Consider the following 17,386-nt stretch of genomic DNA (forward strand, 5'->3'; position numbering starts at 1 on the left):
ATTCCTGTTTCTGTATACCCCATATAGCTAATGAAGACAAATACCCAGTTGTTTTTCAAAATCCTTTCTAGATCTTCTCATCACACCACAAGTGAAGCACAAACTCAAATGCTTGAATGAAGCTCCGAAGGTTTGAGAATCTATTGCGATCAATAATTCATTCGAATGATGGACAACTTTCAGATATCTCAGACAACGGACAGGGAGTGATTGGATTGTATGTATCTGATCTGTCCAGACTCCAAGATGGCATTGTTGGTGGTGGTAAGGGGAAGCCACATAGGCAGGAAAGGGTGGCGAAGGATCAGGCGGTGCCTGGCTACAGGTGAATGACTCGACGGAAGATGGGGTACTGCACATAATATTGGGATTCTATATCTAGACTATCATCAAAGTACAATGATTGGTGTCTCTAAAAGTCAGCAAACTCCTTGTCAATCTCCTCAAAGTAATCAAAGAACCCCTTGAACAGCTGCACTCCCAAACCAGGGTCCCGACTGCCCGTCGTCGCACGGATACTATGCATACTGAGCTGGGGAATGCCCACATCGATCGCCCGCATGCCAATCCGGGAGCTGGTCATGGGTCCGATCGTGCCGCCGCTGCGGGAATCATTGCGGATCTGGAAGACCTGCAGGGTCGAACCGCAGCGCTCAGCAACACGCTTCATGAAAGCATGACTCACACTGTCAGTCGTCATGTGCCCGTTCGAGTCGGCGGATACGGACACGCCAACGTTCAGCCGCGGTGCGTGGTTCTCCAGGTACACGTTGAGGAAGTTGGGGTTGACGGCATGGATGACGTCCGAAGAGACGAAGAAGCTGTTGGCCACGGTCTGCGCCAGCACGTTGGGACCATAGCTCGGGGCGAAGGCCTCGGCGATGCGCTCCATCACGCTGCTCATAAAGTTGGACCGAGCACCCTGGCGGAGCAAACTGCCAATCTCCTCGTCATCAAACATGCCGACCATCTTCACTGACCCCGGGGACGTGCTGTCCGGCGAGGCGATCAGAGCCTCCTGAGCCGCGTAGCAGCACAGCTTATCGTCAATCCGTCCCGCAAAGATCAGGTCCTTCTCCAGACCACCCAGCTGCGCTGGCTGACTGTCATAGAGTTCCAGCTCCCAGTTGAGAATGGTGTTGTAGTCCGTAATTCCCAATTCCTTGGAGATCACCTTGACGAGCTTCTCCGGCTGCGTAGAGGCAAATGAGCCTGCTGCAAACGGGCTAGTGGTGGATGACGTTTGCTGCTGGAAGAGATCGGAGTTATCCACACCAATAACGGGGACCATCTGTGTCTCCTTATTGAAGGGGCCCTGGGATGGCGCGCCGAAGTGCGGTGCCAAGGTGGGAATACGGGCGATCGGCCAGTCCAGCTTGACCAACTTGGACTCGACCTTTCCGCTGCTAGGGTCCCGGACCAAGACACGGCCACCAATAGACAGATCCCGATCCCACCAGGTCTCGTTCAGAGCACCAGCATATGGAGCAACCCCGAGCTGCAGAAAGCCGGCCTTCGTGGGGAGCTTGGACACAGGCTTCAACTTGGCGGTGAGGGCGTCGATGTGACCGGCCACGATGGCCATACCGTTCCCACTCTGGTAATCCTTGCCAATGGAAAACGCGATAAACGCGCTGGAGTTCCGAGTGCAATAGTATTTCCCGCCGCGTTCGAGCTTGGAGGTCCACGCTTCGCGCTCGGGCAGGCGCTTGTATCCTTTGCTTTCCAGCTGCTTGGTGAAGCCGTCAACAGCATGGAAGATGGTCGGATTCGCAGTCATGAATTCGCAGTATGGTTTCGCATAGTCATCTGGGTTAACGGAGCCCGGTTCCGCCGTAGGTTGCGCGGTGGGAGCAGGAGAGACTGGGGAGTAGTCCTGGACCGGGTCGGGGAGGTGGCCGGACGAGCTGGGACGATAGGCCATGGCAGCCTCACGGAGGCCCATGATGTTCTTCTTGGCCATGGAGCTGTATAGAAGGTAGTAGAGGTGGTTGATGAAGTAGTGGAATAGTCAAGTGGTCAATTGAGGAGGAGGAGGAGGACGAGGAGAGGGAGGGAATTGGAGAAGAGCGGAGAAGGGACGAGGTCAGCTGAGCGGAGCTTCGCTGATCATTCCGATAAGCGCCGTGACCAGTTTTGTTGCTGAGGCCCGGAGCTCCGTCGGGCGAGGGCAAAAAGTGGGCTTCATTGTAAACAAGAAGGAACCTATGGTCATTGAAATTAACTGGAATAGTCACAACAGCAATTGCTCAAGATTCACAGTAATATACGAGGGCGTGCATAGCTCCCAGGGTCTATGTACCAGCCAGGTTGATCGGGAGCTGCGTCACTGATAAGCTGCGTCCCACTTGGCCCGAGCCGAGGATGAACCACTATTTATCTCCTATCTCTCCATCTTTCTACTGTAGTCCCATACACTCCTCCTAGTCGCTCGTTCCCACATAGGCGTTCCAGTTGACATTGCCATCCTTGCAATCATCCGTGATTGCCGGTCCAACCGCAACGGCAACCTCATAGCCATTCCGGACCATCACTATTCGCACCGGCCCCGTTTGCCCATTGAACGGCACAAAAAAGTGATGAATTCCCGGACCCGACGCCTGAATTCCCGTAGGTTCCGAATATCCAATCTGAACGTACATCTCACAGGCATCTTTCACAGTAGCACTGACAAATACTCGGTCCTGGGCGAGTTCACTCGGTGGCATCACCTCCTGGCCCACGCCAGGATCATTGCCCGTCGTGCCATTGGCGCTCCCAGCGTAACTCGGATTCAGGCGATACCAGTACACCATCTTATCCTCCAAAGGTAGGGTCTGATTCGCCTGGTACAGACCGCCTATACTGCATCCTCGGTAGGCGGCAATGTAGTGGGGCAGCAGTGCCCGCCACGCATCGTGCGGGCAATCCAAGACGTACTTGGAAGATCCATCGGGCATCCCAGATTCGTAGATTGGTCCTATGTAGTGAGATTCTCCGTAATCATTCCAACTGATGATCTAAATCATTGTCAGCAGTGCCCAGCATCATCCGAGGAATGCCATACCTGGACAAAGGCCGGCTGCAAGCTCATGACTTGCTCCCACCGTATATGCCACAGATCGTCCCCGCGCCAGAGCCAGTTCTTGCTCCACTGGGGTAGATTGGTGTAGAACCAGGGCGAGACGGGCATCATGTACGGCTTTCCGGAAAGAGCGTGCATCCATTCTCGATCGCTCGTCACGTTTTTGTTCTGTGCCCCCACCGGCCAGGCATCCCAGCTGAAAGCGCCGTCAATGATGTCCAGGTAATCCCTAAGCTTGGCCGGCCCCATATCGGGCCAGGATGGCATGAAGAAGCAATCAGCAGACCCTTTGATGTACGGCCAGTCGCCTGCATTAGCAGCCCCTATAAATGTCGAGACTAGCGGCTTTCCCTGGTAGTGATATTGGGCACTTCGATTCCGGTAGGTGTTGATCGTTGAGATCACCCGATCGGCCGGCCATGGCCCCCCTGATCCATAGTCAAAAGACAGAAAGAGGGAGAAATTCCCAACTCTCTCCGCTGCAGAGTACGCTTTCTCGAGGACATCATCCGTGTAGCTGTCCTGGGGAGCAATGTTCAGTGCAAAGCCATCAATATGAGCTCTTTGTGCCTCTCTGATGTCCGACTCCCATTGCTCGGGGGTCATAGCAGCGGCATTTCCAACCTGACACAGTCAGTGAGTCATTCTCTCAAAAGGCAGCAGGACTCACGATAAAATGGGCAAAAACGGTTTGTGGGCCAGTTCTGGCGAGCACCGGCGTTGCAACTAAGAACCATAAGATTAGACAGTCGATCAGCATTTCATCCAGTGTCTGGCATCAATTGTTGATTTCCAAAAAGCTGAGTGGATGGAGATTCGTGTATGGTCAATTGAAAGTAAAGTAGTACTATCCTGAGCGCAATATAAGCACGCCTAACTTAGTACACTTTGCTCTCGTATACAGTCTGCAGTCGCTAGACGCCTAAGAGTGCAGTCTCAATTGTTCCAACCAACATGTACATGATACACAGGCAATCTACACTATAAACACAGGGGATCACTCATATTGCTCCAGAAGGGATCCTGCAACAGTAACAAAGTGGACGGATACAAAAACGACATAGAATGAAGGGAAGCGACTTAATGACAAGACAAAGGTGATCATTTCCCGATAGGATCAATCACAGCGTTCAGGAATGGGGTGAACAAAGTATGAAAATGCGGTACAAACCTGGAGGTAATGGCGGCGGAGGACGGTGATACGGCTGATTGGGCGGCGGACCCGTCTGCTCAACAGGCTGGGAAGATGGCTCCAATATCTCTCTGGCATGACGGGTAATCCGGTCTAGCCAACGATCGAGGTGTTTCATGATGGAATTTGAGGAGGGAGATCAGGGCGCCGCGAAGAATTCGGCCAAGACAGGAGTGAGCCGGCGAGAATGAAGGGCGTCTTATTGGCTCAGGGAGCAAGCGTCTCATTCGGCAATCAGAGACGCCCTCTTCAAGAAATGACAGCGACGAAGATTTTCAGGGCGTTCAGCCGGGTGCTGTACAGCTTCGATGACACGGGGAAGACAGAGATCATAAATGGCGGGGACCGGCTTGGCAGTGCACCCGAGAGCTTTTAGGCAGAAGTTCTTCCTGTTGACAACTGTTGATAACAGTTGACAACACGAAGCACGAGTTACCCAGGAGAGAAAATCGAGCCACCAATGCAGAATCATGCATCTAAAGTTAGACCCGACTCGCGATAAGCGACGGGCGAAATGGGATCTGCAACGCGGCCAGCTCCAACATGGACAAGCAACAACGGGGTATCTGACAGTACTCAAATCCTGTGCGTCCTAGAGCTGCATGATTGGAGATTTACCTCATTTGCCATGTGCACAGTCAATATCGGGACCAGTCGATAGTTGTTGTCGAGGGCATTGAATGGTGGTGATGAATGACGTCATTTGGGAAATGGCTCTCTGAAACAAAGAAATCCGGAGAGCACCAAAGGACAGTAAGTCGGGTCACTAACGCTGCCTATCACAGTGTGCTGTAGAGTTCACGGCCGTGTTCAAGCTTTGAACCAGATATGGGGCACCATTGCTGGAGAGCATGACGGGCATGACAGGCACCGACCTCACTGTGATGTCAGATATGAAGGCCCCGCGAGAGGCGACACAAAAACCCCCGTGCGCCCGGTAGTCCTACAGCATTGATTTCTTTGTCGATATTGTTAATACTGTATCAATATTCTCGCTCAGTCCTTTTGAAAGCCAACTGCGATCGCAACTATGGCTGCAACACAAGCTGCCAATCTCGTGGAGAAGGCAGTCGGACATAGCGGCAACGCTTCCGTCACCACGGATGTGAGCAATTATTACGGGGAGTATGGCCAGGAGACTGGTGAGAAGATCAAGGCGACCATCTGGACAGGTAAAAACCATGTCGAGGTTGGTAAGTAGAATCTGGATATGGCTTGGCTTTCTGCTTTCGTTCTTCTGACCACCGTATGATAGTGGAGATGCCTAAGCCAAGAATTGTGGATGAAGACGACGTACTCGTCAAGGTGACTGGCAGCACCATCTGCGGAAGTGACCTCCATCTATACCATGGTATGTTTTCTGTGTCTGAGTTAAGTCTCTCATGCTTCGTGGTGTCCCTAACTGCTATTGTCCTCTCTTGCAGGAGTCATCCCTCAGCTTGAGAAGGGTGATGTATTGGGGCATGAGTTCTGCGGTGTTGTTGAAAGTGTAGGACCAGGGGCAAAGTCGGTGAAAGTGGGAGATCGAGTGGTGGCAGCATTCCCCATTGCGTGCGGCGAGTGTCGGAACTGCAAGAAGCAGCTGACCTCCCAATGCGAGCGCACCAACCAGAACAGTGTCACAAATGCCATGTATGGTAAACGGACGTCCGGTATGTTACCATTCTATGCTAATTCTAACCTCTACCTCAATATCTGATGCTAACCTGCATCCTGGGCAGGCATTTTTGGCTACAGCCACTTCACTGGAGGTTTTGCTGGTGGTCAAGCAGAGTATGTCCGGGTTCCATATGGTGATGTCAACCTCCTGAAGCTACCGGATGATGTCCCAGACGAGAAAGCGTTGTATTTGTCCGACGTCCTGGCCACTTCGTACCACTGTGTGGTCGACACCGGGGTAACGGAAGGCGATGTAGTCGCCGTCTGGGGTGCGGGACCCATTGGCCAAATGGTGGCTAGCTTCAGCTTCTCACAGGGAGCCAGTAGAGTCATCCTCATTGATGGGGGAGAGGGCGCCTGGCGCTTGGACTTCGTCCAGAGCAAACTTCCAAAGCTTGAGACCTTGGACTTCACCAAGCTGCCCAGAGGGGAATCCATTACATCTCAGTTGAAGAAGATGGTCCCTGGTGGACCAGATGTTGCTTTGGATTGTACGGCGGGTGAGTACGCCAAAGGATGGGCACATTATTTCGAGATGCTCTTGGGAATGGAGACAGACACTTCAGAGATGTTGAACGAGATGATCACGGCTGTCCGGCCCTTTGGCCGCGTGGGAGTCACGGGTGTCTACGCTGGCTATGTACGTGACAACCACCCTTACCTATGGCCTCCTTTTCTTCTCTTCTAGCAGGGCTAACGACTACTAGACGAACCACTTCAACATCGGCGCATTGATGCAGACAGGTGTCCGGCTCATTGGGAATGGCCAGGCTCCAGTGCAGAAGTATTGGAAGTATCTCCTCGAACAGATCCAGAAGGGAGAGATCAACCCATTGGACATTGTGTCCCATCGCGTCCGCCTGGAGGATATGGACAAATTATACGAATTATTTGACCATCGTGAGGGAGGCATTCAAAAGGTCTTTGTCCAAACCAAGTACTCAGCTCATCCGTCAACGGGATCGCCAGCTCTGGTCGATCTGTAAATGCTACTTATATTGTCTATGCTTTGTTTCATTTATTAATTTTTCATCCGACTTGTGCGTTACCTATCGAATAATGCAAACCACAGATCTAAATGCCAGGCGCATTATGTTCCAGCAAAAGGGGGTGCGGAGGAAGTACTCAGTGGGACTCAAAAAGGACAAAAAGAAGGAATGCGAAAAGGCAACCCGGAGAACAAGGAAGGAGCGAGGATCGGTGGATGGAGGGAGAGTCTTATCGGTTACAACGGTTGCTTCAGCGAATAGCAGGCATCCCTATCGACCACGTACTTTTGAACCACAGGCTACCAACCTCATGTAACATATGTCACATCCATATTATCAACTATGAATTCAAATAATTGAATTATAGGGAAGTTAACATGCGAGTCCCTGCATGAAAAAAAAAAAGTCGGTCTGCCGCGTTCAACGACAGCCATCTAGAATCGGGCCGTATTCGCCTCCAAGGGATTCCGTTCATCGGCATTTGAAACACTTACAATAAGAGACTTCAACCATGAGTCCTCCAATTGCTGGTAATAACGCAGGCAAGTAACCAGGAAGAGTTTTCACCATACCCATCCCACTAGACTGAACCCGGCTAAGAAGGCGGATTTCCTTGACTGATCGTCGACAGGTTTTGGTTCGTGCATTACGACACGCATGGTTCGGATTTCCCGAAAGGGGATAGCGTAATCTGATAAGATCAGACGACGGAGGGAGCAGTGGTACCGAAGAATGCCAGCCATCATGAACCAAAACCCAGGTGCAGACGGGTTGGGGGTGGGATGGGTCTTGTCTGGTCCGGTCTGGTCAAAAAGGGAGAAGAATTCCTGAAGGGTCTCCGTGACTGGAAAACCGTTCAACCGGGAGGAGGTAATTGGCTCCATTTCCTGTTCTCATTGCTAATCATGAGCCCCGTTTGATTTCATTTTTCATTTCGTTTGTCAGGGAGTACCTGGGCCATTGGGGACTCGACGCCGAATGTCAATGTTTCTATGTGTCAGCCTTGCTTCGTCATAATTGAGGCAAATATTAATTGCATCCGCTTTTGCCATGTGCTTGTCGGATTTTCTCTCTGCTGGAGACGACGGTCTTGCCAAGGAATCCGCGCTCATCGCGGGTGGGAACAACCACCAAACAGAGGTTGGACGGGAAGAAGGCCTGTACCCACATGTGCGGCCTTGGGAGGGTGAGAGAATTTCGAGTCCCGTGGGATGGGGAGTGTAGAGTGTCATGATTGACTCACGACTACTATCTCAAAACTCTTCGGAGACTCGGCCATGCCGATGTGTAGACGATGTAGTTCAAAGTATTGTCGGTAGGCAGCAGAGCAGACTTCGCGGTTTATATAAGGCTGAAGGTCAAGCCCTGCTTAGAATCAACTAATGGCCAACGACGCAATCCCGGCGTACAAGATTACTCCTGGGGGGAGAGAATAGGTGGATAACGTATACCCTAACCCCAAGCAAGTCCGAGCTGGGTGATTGATAACCATCGGGCTGGCGCGGGACTGGCGAATAATAGACGGGGGCGAGGAACGTCCCACCGTAACTCCGAAGTCGGTGAGCGCGCACGATAATCTAATCTGATCCGATCGCCTTTTTCCCGGCCTTCTTTCCCCCTCTTCTTCCCTCGGTCGCCCTCTTGTTTTCATTTTGCCTTACCTTCGTCCATTCCTCTTCCCGACCTTGTTCATTCCCTGCCCATCCTTCTGTCTGCTTCGTGGCATAGATTGATAAAACACATTGCTGCTGCACGCCCAATCTCCTCCGGTGTGCTCTGCACCACACCTCGTCTCGCTTACCGGCTGAAGGGGCGCACTTCCGCTCTTCCGGCCGCCGAAGCGATCAAGTGACACCACCACTTCTTCCTTCCCACCTGTTGGTCCGTTTTCTTCCCCCCCAAACACCTCCCGCAACCCGCTCCTCGCGGTGAAAAAGTTATGACTGCTGACCACGATCCAGGCCACCTCTTACAATAAAAAGAGGTCCCCTGAAAATCATGGCCACTCCAGCAGCTCCCTCACTCGCCCCTGCGCCCGGTCCAGCTCCGTTGGCACCCGCATTGGCCGCCAAGCCAGCCATCTCACCGTCTCCCGGTCCGGGCACACCCGGTTCCGTCACCTCCAAGGAATGGGTGATTCCCCCTCGTCCCAAGCCCGGCCGCAAGCCCGCCACAGACACGCCCCCTACCAAACGCAAAGCGCAGAATCGAGCTGCCCAGAGAGCTTTCCGCGAGCGTAGAGCAGCCCGCGTCAACGAACTCGAGGACCAGATCAAGAAGATTGAAGACGACCATGAGATCCATGTGTTGCAACTCAAGGAGCAGATTTCGAACCTTTCCCATGAGGTCGAACAATGTCGGAGCGAAATGGCCTGGTGGCGTGACCGTTGCCACGCTTTGGAAAAAGAGGTCTCCGTCGAGCGCAGCGCTAAAGAAAGCCTCGTGAAGGAGTTCCGCTCCTCGTTGTCCGACAAGAATGCCTCTCGCTCCGACAAGGCACCCTTGACACGCATACCCAGAGACTCATCTGCAGCTCATGCGGCAGTTGAGAACAACATGCACGAGGAGCGGGAGGAGGTGCCCCTGGGCTGTAGTAACTGCTCGAACGTGCACTGTCAGTGCATTGAAGACGCCTTTAGTGGCATGCCCGGCATCGAACGGACTTCAGCCCAGTCAAAGCGTCCTGATAACTCGAGCCAGTCTCATGCCGAACCTGAAATCAAGCCCGAGCCAGAGGAGATGGAGATCGATTTCACAACGCGATTCGCGGCCCCTCATCACGTCCAGGACGACACTGTCACTAACGTTTCCTCCCCCGCCGTCGATCCTTGTGGTTTCTGCCAGGATGGCACGCCATGCATTTGTGCTGAAATGGCTGCCCAGGAAGAGGAGCGCCGGCGGCGCAACTCGTTCGAGAACAACCGCCTGGCACCCATCCAGAACCTGTCGCAGTTCACGCCGCCCCCTTCCGACGGCGATGTGCGGTCCGAGGTGACCCTCCCCCCCATTAGCCAAGCGACAAATCCCTGCGCCAATGGCCCGGGTACTTGTGCCCAATGTCTCGCCGATCCCAGGCGGACCCTTTTTTGCAAGACGCTGGCGGCCTCCCGCCCCGCCAGCGCTGCTCCCTCCGGATGTTGCGGCGGTAAAGGCGCTGATGGTGGATGCTGCATGTCACGCAACTCCAACCCTCAACGCAGCGGGTCGACTCAACAACAATCACAGACTTCCAGCTCGCGCCGCTCGGCGACTCCATCCCTGACTCTCTCCTGTGCCGACGCCTTCACTACCCTCTCCCGCCACCCGAACTTCTCTCGAGCTAGCGATGATATCTCTTCCTGGCTTCCCAAACTTCACACTCTGCCTAATCCTAGTCAGAGCCAAAAGGAGGTTATGCAACCAGGCTCCCGAGCCGCATTGGAAGTCGAAGCCGCCAGTGTCATGGGTGTGCTACGCTACTTTGATCGGAGATTCGCCGACAAGTGATCTTCCTCTGCATTCTGTTACTCTACCTTTTTCTTCTTTCCACCTTTTTCTTTTCGGCACCTTGTTGATTCTGCTTTTATTTCTCATGATACCCAACCCTGACTCATGGCATGTCTGAGTTTGTATTATATATACACACCTCACTCACATCCCCTACCCTCATCTCGTGGACGAGAGAGACACCCCCTCCTCTGCCATAATACCCGCACTCTTCCCATCTACTACCTCCTCCCCTAACATCCGCCCAGGGATTTATGAACCCTTCCCTTACGACCCACCCCACACAAAAAAAGAAGTGACCATGAAGGAGGGGAACTGGAACCTCAACAACCCAAAAATTCACTCATATGAAAATCATTAAAAAGAGCTAAAATAATAACGACCGGACTGCCAGGAATGTCTGTCTAGAGAACGGGACGAATTGAAGTTCGTTCCATATGATTACATTTAGACCGGGTGAAATGAAATAAATGATATGGCGTTTTTCTTACTTCTATTTATCTCTTTCCACATACATCATTTCGTGGTTCTAAAGTCTTTTTTGGATTTTGGTGTATAAGCTGGGTTTTGGTTGAGTAAAGTAATGGATGGGCTATTTCGGGTTAATTCACTACTACGACTTATTATCTTCAGTTGTGCTAATTGTTCCGGATGTGGAAAATAGTAGTGTAGATAATGGGGAGTGAAAAAAAAAGGTAGTATCCATTCATATGATCTACAGGGCAATATATAAACGACAGGCTCCAACGCCGATTCCATTCCGCTTGCTCCGTAGATATGACAACTGCAAGTAAAAACGATAAAATAAAATACATCCCATGGCAGCGTCAGTTGGTATTGGTATTAAACAAGGAAAGGAACAACGAATGAAAGGAGAGGGTAAGGCTCAAAGGAGAGGAGATCTGGGTGGAGGGGGGAGATGGCCCGGTGCCGCTTCTCTAGAAGCGACCTCCGCTGCCCATCGACTCGTCCTCGCCGGTTACACTGAAGCTGCCCATAAGACTGGCGCCCCAAATCCCGGCAATCCCCCACATGCCAATGCGCCAGCCCCGGTATAATCCCTTGATGCCCTGGCCCTGGCGTTTCCGCTGCACAACGGGCTTCTTCATTAGCTGGCGCGCACGATCAGTCTCCGGCGCGGGTGCCACTCCCTCTTCGTAGACGATGCTCCACATCGTGCCGATGATGCCGCGGTAGGTTTGGGGTGTAGGCACGATGGTCTCAACCTCAGTCGTCGTAGGCTCCGCAGTGGTGGGGGATGAGACTGAGCGGATGGAACCGCGGGACTGCTGCCGAAGGCTGGGGGAGGTGAACGTTGCGATTTGCGCGCGACGGAGGACGGTTTCAAGAGGGAACCGGACTGCGAGCTCCAGGCCCGAGCCCAGGAAGGTGAAAAGACCCCATGCCGACGGGTTGAGCACGGGATCAATGGAGAGGTATGACTTCAAGACCAGGGGAGTGGTATTGATAATGAAGTTGGGGAGACTGGAGTGAAGAATGGTGATCGGGATCAAGTGAGGGGGAATGGTGCAGTTGGGTGTCGGGATCTGGCGAAGGGCCCGCAGAAGCGAGCGGGGACCGTGAGTGGCCGGTGTGAGGATGAGGAATGTGCGTGCAGTGTCAATGGGAGAGAGGAGCATCGCCGACAGCGACGAAGAGATGAAGGACAGGATCAACGTCGCGACCGGGGCGGTTGACGTGAGAATGTCTGCGGTCAAGGAAGAAGTAACATCTTCCTCTGGCAAGCCCACAATGGCGGAAAGCAGACTGCGGATGAAGGTATTCAAGGTGGGAAGCAGCAGGGAATAGATGAAGGTCGCGTTGGTCGCTTTCCAGGGCGACGATGGCCCGCTGGTTGTCCAGAGCTGGCCCAGCACCTCCATCAAGGAGGAGGGGTTCTTGATGGCCAATGCATATCGAGACGAGGAGCTCTGGGGCGGGATATAGCCGCTCCGGTCGGTGATATGGCGTCGAGGCTTCCGGGATCGGGGAGTGGACGGTGTTGGCACTGCGGGAGCTGCCGATGTGAAGTAGCTGCTCTCATCGTCGGAGGAGAGGGATTCCTGAGAAGCACAAAAGGCATATTGTTAGCTATCCACTTCCCCTCATTGCAATTGTTCTTGTCGTATACACACATCTTCATCGTACGAGTCAACCTGACTGTCCAGCCCGGAGCTCCGGCGATCATGCATCGCCCATTGTCCCTCCGCAGAATCATCGGGGGCCACATAGGTCTGTAGAATGGTTTTGGCGACATCGAAGGGCTGAGCGGTTAGCACACCAAGGTAGCGCCGGAGTGCTTCGTCCAAGGCATCGCGAATCCAGCTGGACAGCGAGGGGGAGTTGTCGAGGTAATCGGAGTAGTCCAAGTCGGGCAGAAGATCGCGCGCCGAACCACCAAACACTTGAGTTGACGATGACGCATCGGGAGGGGAGGAGACGTTGGAGGCGTCCAGACCGATGGGGGGAGGGATGTAGTAAGGACGGAGGGGATTTGGCCCATCCAGCGGGGCAGCCATGATAGATATAGAAGATTAAGAGAGGGAGAAGAAGGGGGAAATTAGTTAGTTTGTTCGGGGATAAGGATGACGGTCAAGAGGAGGGGGGAAAAGAAAGAAGGAGCAGCAGCAGATTGAAGCTTGCAATTCGGAGAAGAAGGCGAAAAAAGCAAAGCCGACGAATGAAGAAGCCCGAATTTCCCGCCGCTGTTCGGCCTCGCCTTTTTTTCGTGCCCCAGGATTCGCTCTGTTGCTCTCTCTCTTCCTCTCCACTTCTGCTGGTCGGCTTCTCCTCTCCTCTCCTCCCCTCTCCTCTCCCCTCGCATTGCGTTCTCTAAAAGTATCTCTTATTATTCCTCTAATTTCCCTTCCTCCTCTCGGTCTTTACCCAGCATCCCTCCGCCATGTCGTTCTGGAAAGAAGCGTGCTTGAACCTGCGTCATGCCGTCCCCAAGTCCGGGAACAGCATCGGTCGCGCCCAATCCAAGAGATTCCTCACTTCTTCTTACTCGACTCAGACGCCGCGAGTGATTGCCTCAAGTCGACTCCCCATCAATGCCCGGAGGGACTTCCTGAACCAACAGTCATGGATGGCTCGTCGCAGCTTTTCCGTCACGGCCTGTGCTCAGCACGGCCATATCACGCCGCCAAAGCCCGGGGAGGAGTGAGTCATTGCGGACGCTGGCTTCGTATACTACCCATGCTGATTTTTGATGCGCAGGATCAACGTGACTTTCATCGACAAGGACGGCGTGAAGATTGAACTGCAGGTCTCCGAGGGTGACAACCTGCTAGACATCGCACAGGCAAATGACATCGAGATGGAAGGTGCGTAATGCCAGTTATCGGGAGATACGCGGAATGCTAGGGCTACCGTGACTAACGGACGCTGGAATACTTTAGGTGCCTGTGGTGGTTCTTGCGCCTGCTCGACTTGCCATGTGATCGTCGAGGACCCGGACATGTTCGACAAGATGGAAGAGCCGTCGGACGACGAGAACGACATGCTGGATCTGGCGTTCGGTCTGACAGAGACCTCCCGGTTGGGTTGTCAAGTGGCCATGAGCAAGGACCTCGATGGCCTCGTGGTCCGGCTGCCGTCGATGACTCGGAACTTGCAGGCAAGCGACTTCGAGCCCAAGAAATGAGAGAGCTTTGTACGAGTATATACGAGAGGCGCCCGGGGGTGGGTAAAGGACTGTATGATTATCCAAGCGCATACACTGGGGAGGGGTTCCAGGTCTATCTATGGTTATTGTGGGCTCATTGGTTTGCAAACGAACGTGTCTCTATTGGGTATACCGATCTCCATTCACATTTTGGCATGAAAGTACCTGTAAATAGCATATCACTTTTAATCCAAACACTTGAGATAAAAACGAAACAGAACAACAGTAGAGCAACCCCTCAAACGCCCAAGGTATGCCAGGTCTTGAACAGCGAACAGAAACTTCTCGTAATTTATCCTTAAGCCTCCTCAATCTTCAACGCCTTGCCCTTCTTCCCGCTAATCAAGTCCAAGAATCCCTGCTTGCTGACTTCGTTCACGGCCCTCTCGCGCTCGTCAATACCAACGGTACCCTTCTTGCGCTCTGCCTTGGCTGCTTCCTCTCCGCGCACCTGGGCGGCGCGGACGGCATTGAACAGCTTCACCACACCACGCTGGGCAATCTTGCGCAGACGCTTCTCCTCCTCCGCAACCGCACCCGCCTGACCACGCTGAAGACCCATGACATCGCGAATACGACCACGGTCCAGCTCTTCCTTCTTCTCCGCACGAAGCTTGGCCCGTGCTTGCCGATCCAGCTTCTCCTCTGCAACGTCGGTGCTCTTCTGGGCAGCGGCTTTGCTGCGCGCCAGCACGGGATCGTCTCGAACGGATGTGGGGAGTTTGGTGGACAGAATTTTTGCGATAGAGGTAGAGAAGGCCGAGGGATCATTGCGCTTAGAGACAGCTCTGCGACCCGTTGTCGCAGGTGCAGAAGTATCGGAGTCGGCACCTTCTTCATCGTCGGATCCTTCAGAGTCGATTTCAGACTCAACATCACCATCCTCCTCGTCGTCCTCGTCATCGTCGGCTACCTCCTCGTCGGAGCTTTCGTCTTTCTCCTCCGCTTTTCTCTTCGTAGAGGCGCCGATCGCCTTGGTCTGCTTCTTGGGCTTCTTCACTTGGACTTCATCTTCAGCGTCAGAGTCTGCCAAGCTGACAGCCTTGAAATCGGTAGGTTCATCGGCTTCGGACTCTTCTTCGGAGCTGCTGTGGTATTCGCGCTGCTTTCTGAACTTCTTCTTAGGGCCGGCCTGCAACGACTCGAGAACCTTGCGCTTTTTCATGTGGGGAGGCATTGTGACAGTAGATGTTGACAACCTCAGAATTGACTAAAAGAAATCTAACTTTGATCCGAATGTGTGAGAAGATATGGAGTGGAAAATGCAATGAACTTTGCATTGAATCCCGAACTTTTTTTCCCAGCAATTTTTGGGTCCCTCGCGGGCGGCCAGCAACGCGTGGCTGTGATTGGTCGCGGGGCTCTCCGCATCGCTTCGCCCGCGCAGTTGGCCTCTCAGTCCATCGATTCATCCATCTCGCTGCATCCTCCATTCGTTCTCTCCTGTCCTCTCTGCCACCTTTCACGATTTCTGGCAGCAAGTGACGCATATTTTAATCTGTACATGCTTTAATTTGATTTACCTCCTTTCGACAAGAACTCCCCCGCCATGGTCCTTCAGGATCTCGGGCGGCGAATCAACGCCGCCGTCAATGACCTGACTCGCTCTAACAATTTGGACGAGAAGGTGAGGATCAGCACTTTTCTCTCTGTCTGATGTATGTACTGACTGTTAGCAGGCCTTTGATGACATGATCAAAGAGATCTGCGCCGCCTTGCTGTCCGCCGACGTCAACGTCCGCCTGGTCCAGTCCCTCCGCAAATCCATCAAGTCCAGCGTCAACTTTGCCTCTCTTCCTCCCGCCGTGAACAAGAAGCGTTTGATTCAGAAGGCCGTCTTCGATGAGCTGGTTTCCCTGGTTGATCCCCATGCGGAGCCATTCCGTCCCAAGAAGGGCCGCTCCAACGTGATCATGTTCGTCGGTCTACAGGGTGCCGGTAAAACCACCACCTGTACCAAGCTGGCCCGCCACTATCAGATGCGCGGCTTCAAGACCGCCCTCGTCTGTGCCGATACCTTCCGAGCTGGTGCTTTCGACCAGCTGAAACAGAATGCCACCAAGGCCAAGATCCCCTACTACGGTAGCCTGACGCAAACCGACCCCGCCATCGTGGCAGCCGAGGGTGTGGCCAAGTTCAAGAAGGAGCGTTTCGAAATCATCATTGTCGATACCAGTGGTCGTCATAAGCAGGAAGAAGAGCTCTTCACCGAAATGACCCAGATTCAGACCGCCGTCACCCCCGACCAGACCATCCTCGTCCTCGACAGCACCATCGGTCAGGCTGCCGAAGCCCAGTCCTCCGCCTTCAAGGCCACCGCAGACTTCGGAGCCATCATCATCACCAAGACGGATGGTCACGCCGCAGGTGGTGGTGCTATTTCCGCCGTCGCCGCCACACACACTCCCATTATCTACCTCGGTACCGGTGAGCACTTGATGGACCTGGAACGTTTCGAGCCCAAGGCCTTCATCCAGAAGCTCCTGGGTATGGGTGATATGGCCGGACTGGTAGAGCACGTACAAGCCGTGACCAAGGACTCGGCCTCCGCCAAGGAAACATACAAGCACATCTCAGAAGGTATCTACACGCTGCGCGACTTCCGCGAGAACATCACCTCCATCATGAAGATGGGTCCTCTCTCCAAGCTCTCCGGCATGATTCCCGGTCTCTCCAACCTGACCGCGGGACTTGATGACGAAGACGGCTCCATGAAGCTCCGCCGCATGATCTACATTTTCGACAGCATGACGGCCGCCGAACTCGACGGCGACGGCAAGATGTTCGTCGAACAGCCTAGCCGCATGGTCCGGATCGCTTGCGGAAGCGGTACCACCGTCCGCGAAGTCGAAGACCTGCTCTCCCAGCACCGCATGATGGCTGGTATGGCCAAGCGCGTCGGCGGACAGAAGAAGCAGATGCAGCGTGCCCAGAACATGCTCAAGGGCGGTAACAAGGAACAGCAGCTCGCCGCCATGCAGAAGCGCATGGCCGCCATGGGTGGTGCTGGCGGTGGTGGATTCCCCGGTATGCCCGGCATGGGCGACATGGCCAAGATGATGCAAATGCTGCAAGGTCAAGGAGGTGGCGGCGGTGGTGGTCTTCCCGGCCTGGGTGGGATGGACCTACAAAGTATGATGAGCCAGATGAGTGGATTGATGGGCGGTGGCGGTGGTGGTGGTGGCCGCGGTAGAGGACGGTGATTGTGATGATGACGATGATGCACGCATTCTGAAATTCCTTCTTGACTTTTGATTTCGCGTTGTTACCATTCCATGATTATATTCTACACCTGTGCTCCGTCTCTTTTTTACGTTTGATTCTTAAGA

The 17,386-nt window shown here is 53.6% G+C and overlaps 10 protein-coding genes across 10 annotated transcripts; 4 read left to right on the forward strand and 6 right to left on the reverse strand.

Moving 5' to 3' along the window:
- Positions 1-412: 412 nt before the first annotated feature.
- An09g06250 (uncharacterized protein) lies at positions 413-1,963 on the reverse strand (the record flags this gene model as incomplete). The annotated part of the gene is made up of 1 exon (XM_001393900.3): positions 413-1,963. One exon carries the CDS (start codon positions 1,961-1,963, stop codon positions 413-415), a length of 1,551 nt encoding a protein of 516 aa, XP_001393937.1.
- Positions 1,964-2,423: 460 nt separating this feature from the next.
- On the reverse strand, positions 2,424-3,824 carry An09g06260 (uncharacterized protein; the record flags this gene model as incomplete). The annotated part of the gene is made up of 3 exons (XM_059749883.1): positions 2,424-2,999; positions 3,047-3,688; positions 3,780-3,824. 3 exons carry the CDS (start codon positions 3,822-3,824, stop codon positions 2,424-2,426), a joined length of 1,263 nt encoding a protein of 420 aa, XP_059601457.1.
- A 655-nt stretch (positions 3,825-4,479) lies between these two features.
- Positions 4,480-4,728, reverse strand: An09g06265 (hypothetical protein; the record flags this gene model as incomplete). The annotated part of the gene is made up of 1 exon (XM_059749884.1): positions 4,480-4,728. One exon carries the CDS (start codon positions 4,726-4,728, stop codon positions 4,480-4,482), a length of 249 nt encoding a protein of 82 aa, XP_059601458.1.
- Positions 4,729-5,286: 558 nt separating this feature from the next.
- An09g06270 (uncharacterized protein) lies at positions 5,287-6,901 on the forward strand (the record flags this gene model as incomplete). Its single annotated transcript, XM_059749885.1, has 5 exons — positions 5,287-5,449; positions 5,512-5,607; positions 5,681-5,893; positions 5,978-6,555; positions 6,623-6,901. 5 exons carry the CDS (start codon positions 5,287-5,289, stop codon positions 6,899-6,901), a joined length of 1,329 nt encoding a protein of 442 aa, XP_059601459.1.
- A 944-nt stretch (positions 6,902-7,845) lies between these two features.
- An09g06275 (hypothetical protein) lies at positions 7,846-8,136 on the reverse strand (the record flags this gene model as incomplete). The annotated part of the gene is made up of 1 exon (XM_059749886.1): positions 7,846-8,136. One exon carries the CDS (start codon positions 8,134-8,136, stop codon positions 7,846-7,848), a length of 291 nt encoding a protein of 96 aa, XP_059601460.1.
- A 766-nt stretch (positions 8,137-8,902) lies between these two features.
- An09g06280 (uncharacterized protein) lies at positions 8,903-10,390 on the forward strand (the record flags this gene model as incomplete). The annotated part of the gene is made up of 1 exon (XM_003188738.2): positions 8,903-10,390. One exon carries the CDS (start codon positions 8,903-8,905, stop codon positions 10,388-10,390), a length of 1,488 nt encoding a protein of 495 aa, XP_003188786.1.
- Positions 10,391-11,328: 938 nt separating this feature from the next.
- Positions 11,329-12,909, reverse strand: An09g06290 (uncharacterized protein; the record flags this gene model as incomplete). The annotated part of the gene is made up of 2 exons (XM_001393906.3): positions 11,329-12,453; positions 12,526-12,909. 2 exons carry the CDS (start codon positions 12,907-12,909, stop codon positions 11,329-11,331), a joined length of 1,509 nt encoding a protein of 502 aa, XP_001393943.1.
- A 383-nt stretch (positions 12,910-13,292) lies between these two features.
- Positions 13,293-14,036, forward strand: An09g06300 (uncharacterized protein; the record flags this gene model as incomplete). The annotated part of the gene is made up of 3 exons (XM_001393907.3): positions 13,293-13,552; positions 13,610-13,716; positions 13,792-14,036. The coding sequence occupies 3 exons, from the start codon at positions 13,293-13,295 to the stop codon at positions 14,034-14,036; spliced, it is 612 nt and encodes a 203-aa protein (XP_001393944.1).
- Positions 14,037-14,355: 319 nt separating this feature from the next.
- On the reverse strand, positions 14,356-15,234 carry An09g06310 (uncharacterized protein; the record flags this gene model as incomplete). The annotated part of the gene is made up of 1 exon (XM_001393908.3): positions 14,356-15,234. One exon carries the CDS (start codon positions 15,232-15,234, stop codon positions 14,356-14,358), a length of 879 nt encoding a protein of 292 aa, XP_001393945.1.
- A 372-nt stretch (positions 15,235-15,606) lies between these two features.
- srpA (signal recognition particle 54K protein homolog srpA-Aspergillus niger) lies at positions 15,607-17,260 on the forward strand (the record flags this gene model as incomplete). Its single annotated transcript, XM_059749887.1, has 2 exons — positions 15,607-15,684; positions 15,734-17,260. 2 exons carry the CDS (start codon positions 15,607-15,609, stop codon positions 17,258-17,260), a joined length of 1,605 nt encoding a protein of 534 aa, XP_059601461.1.
- Between the last annotated feature and the right edge of the window lie 126 nt (positions 17,261-17,386).

The sequence above is a fragment of the Aspergillus niger genome, assembly GCF_000002855.4.
Source record: "Aspergillus niger supercontig An09".
Lineage (NCBI taxonomy): Eukaryota > Fungi > Ascomycota > Eurotiomycetes > Eurotiales > Aspergillaceae > Aspergillus > Aspergillus niger.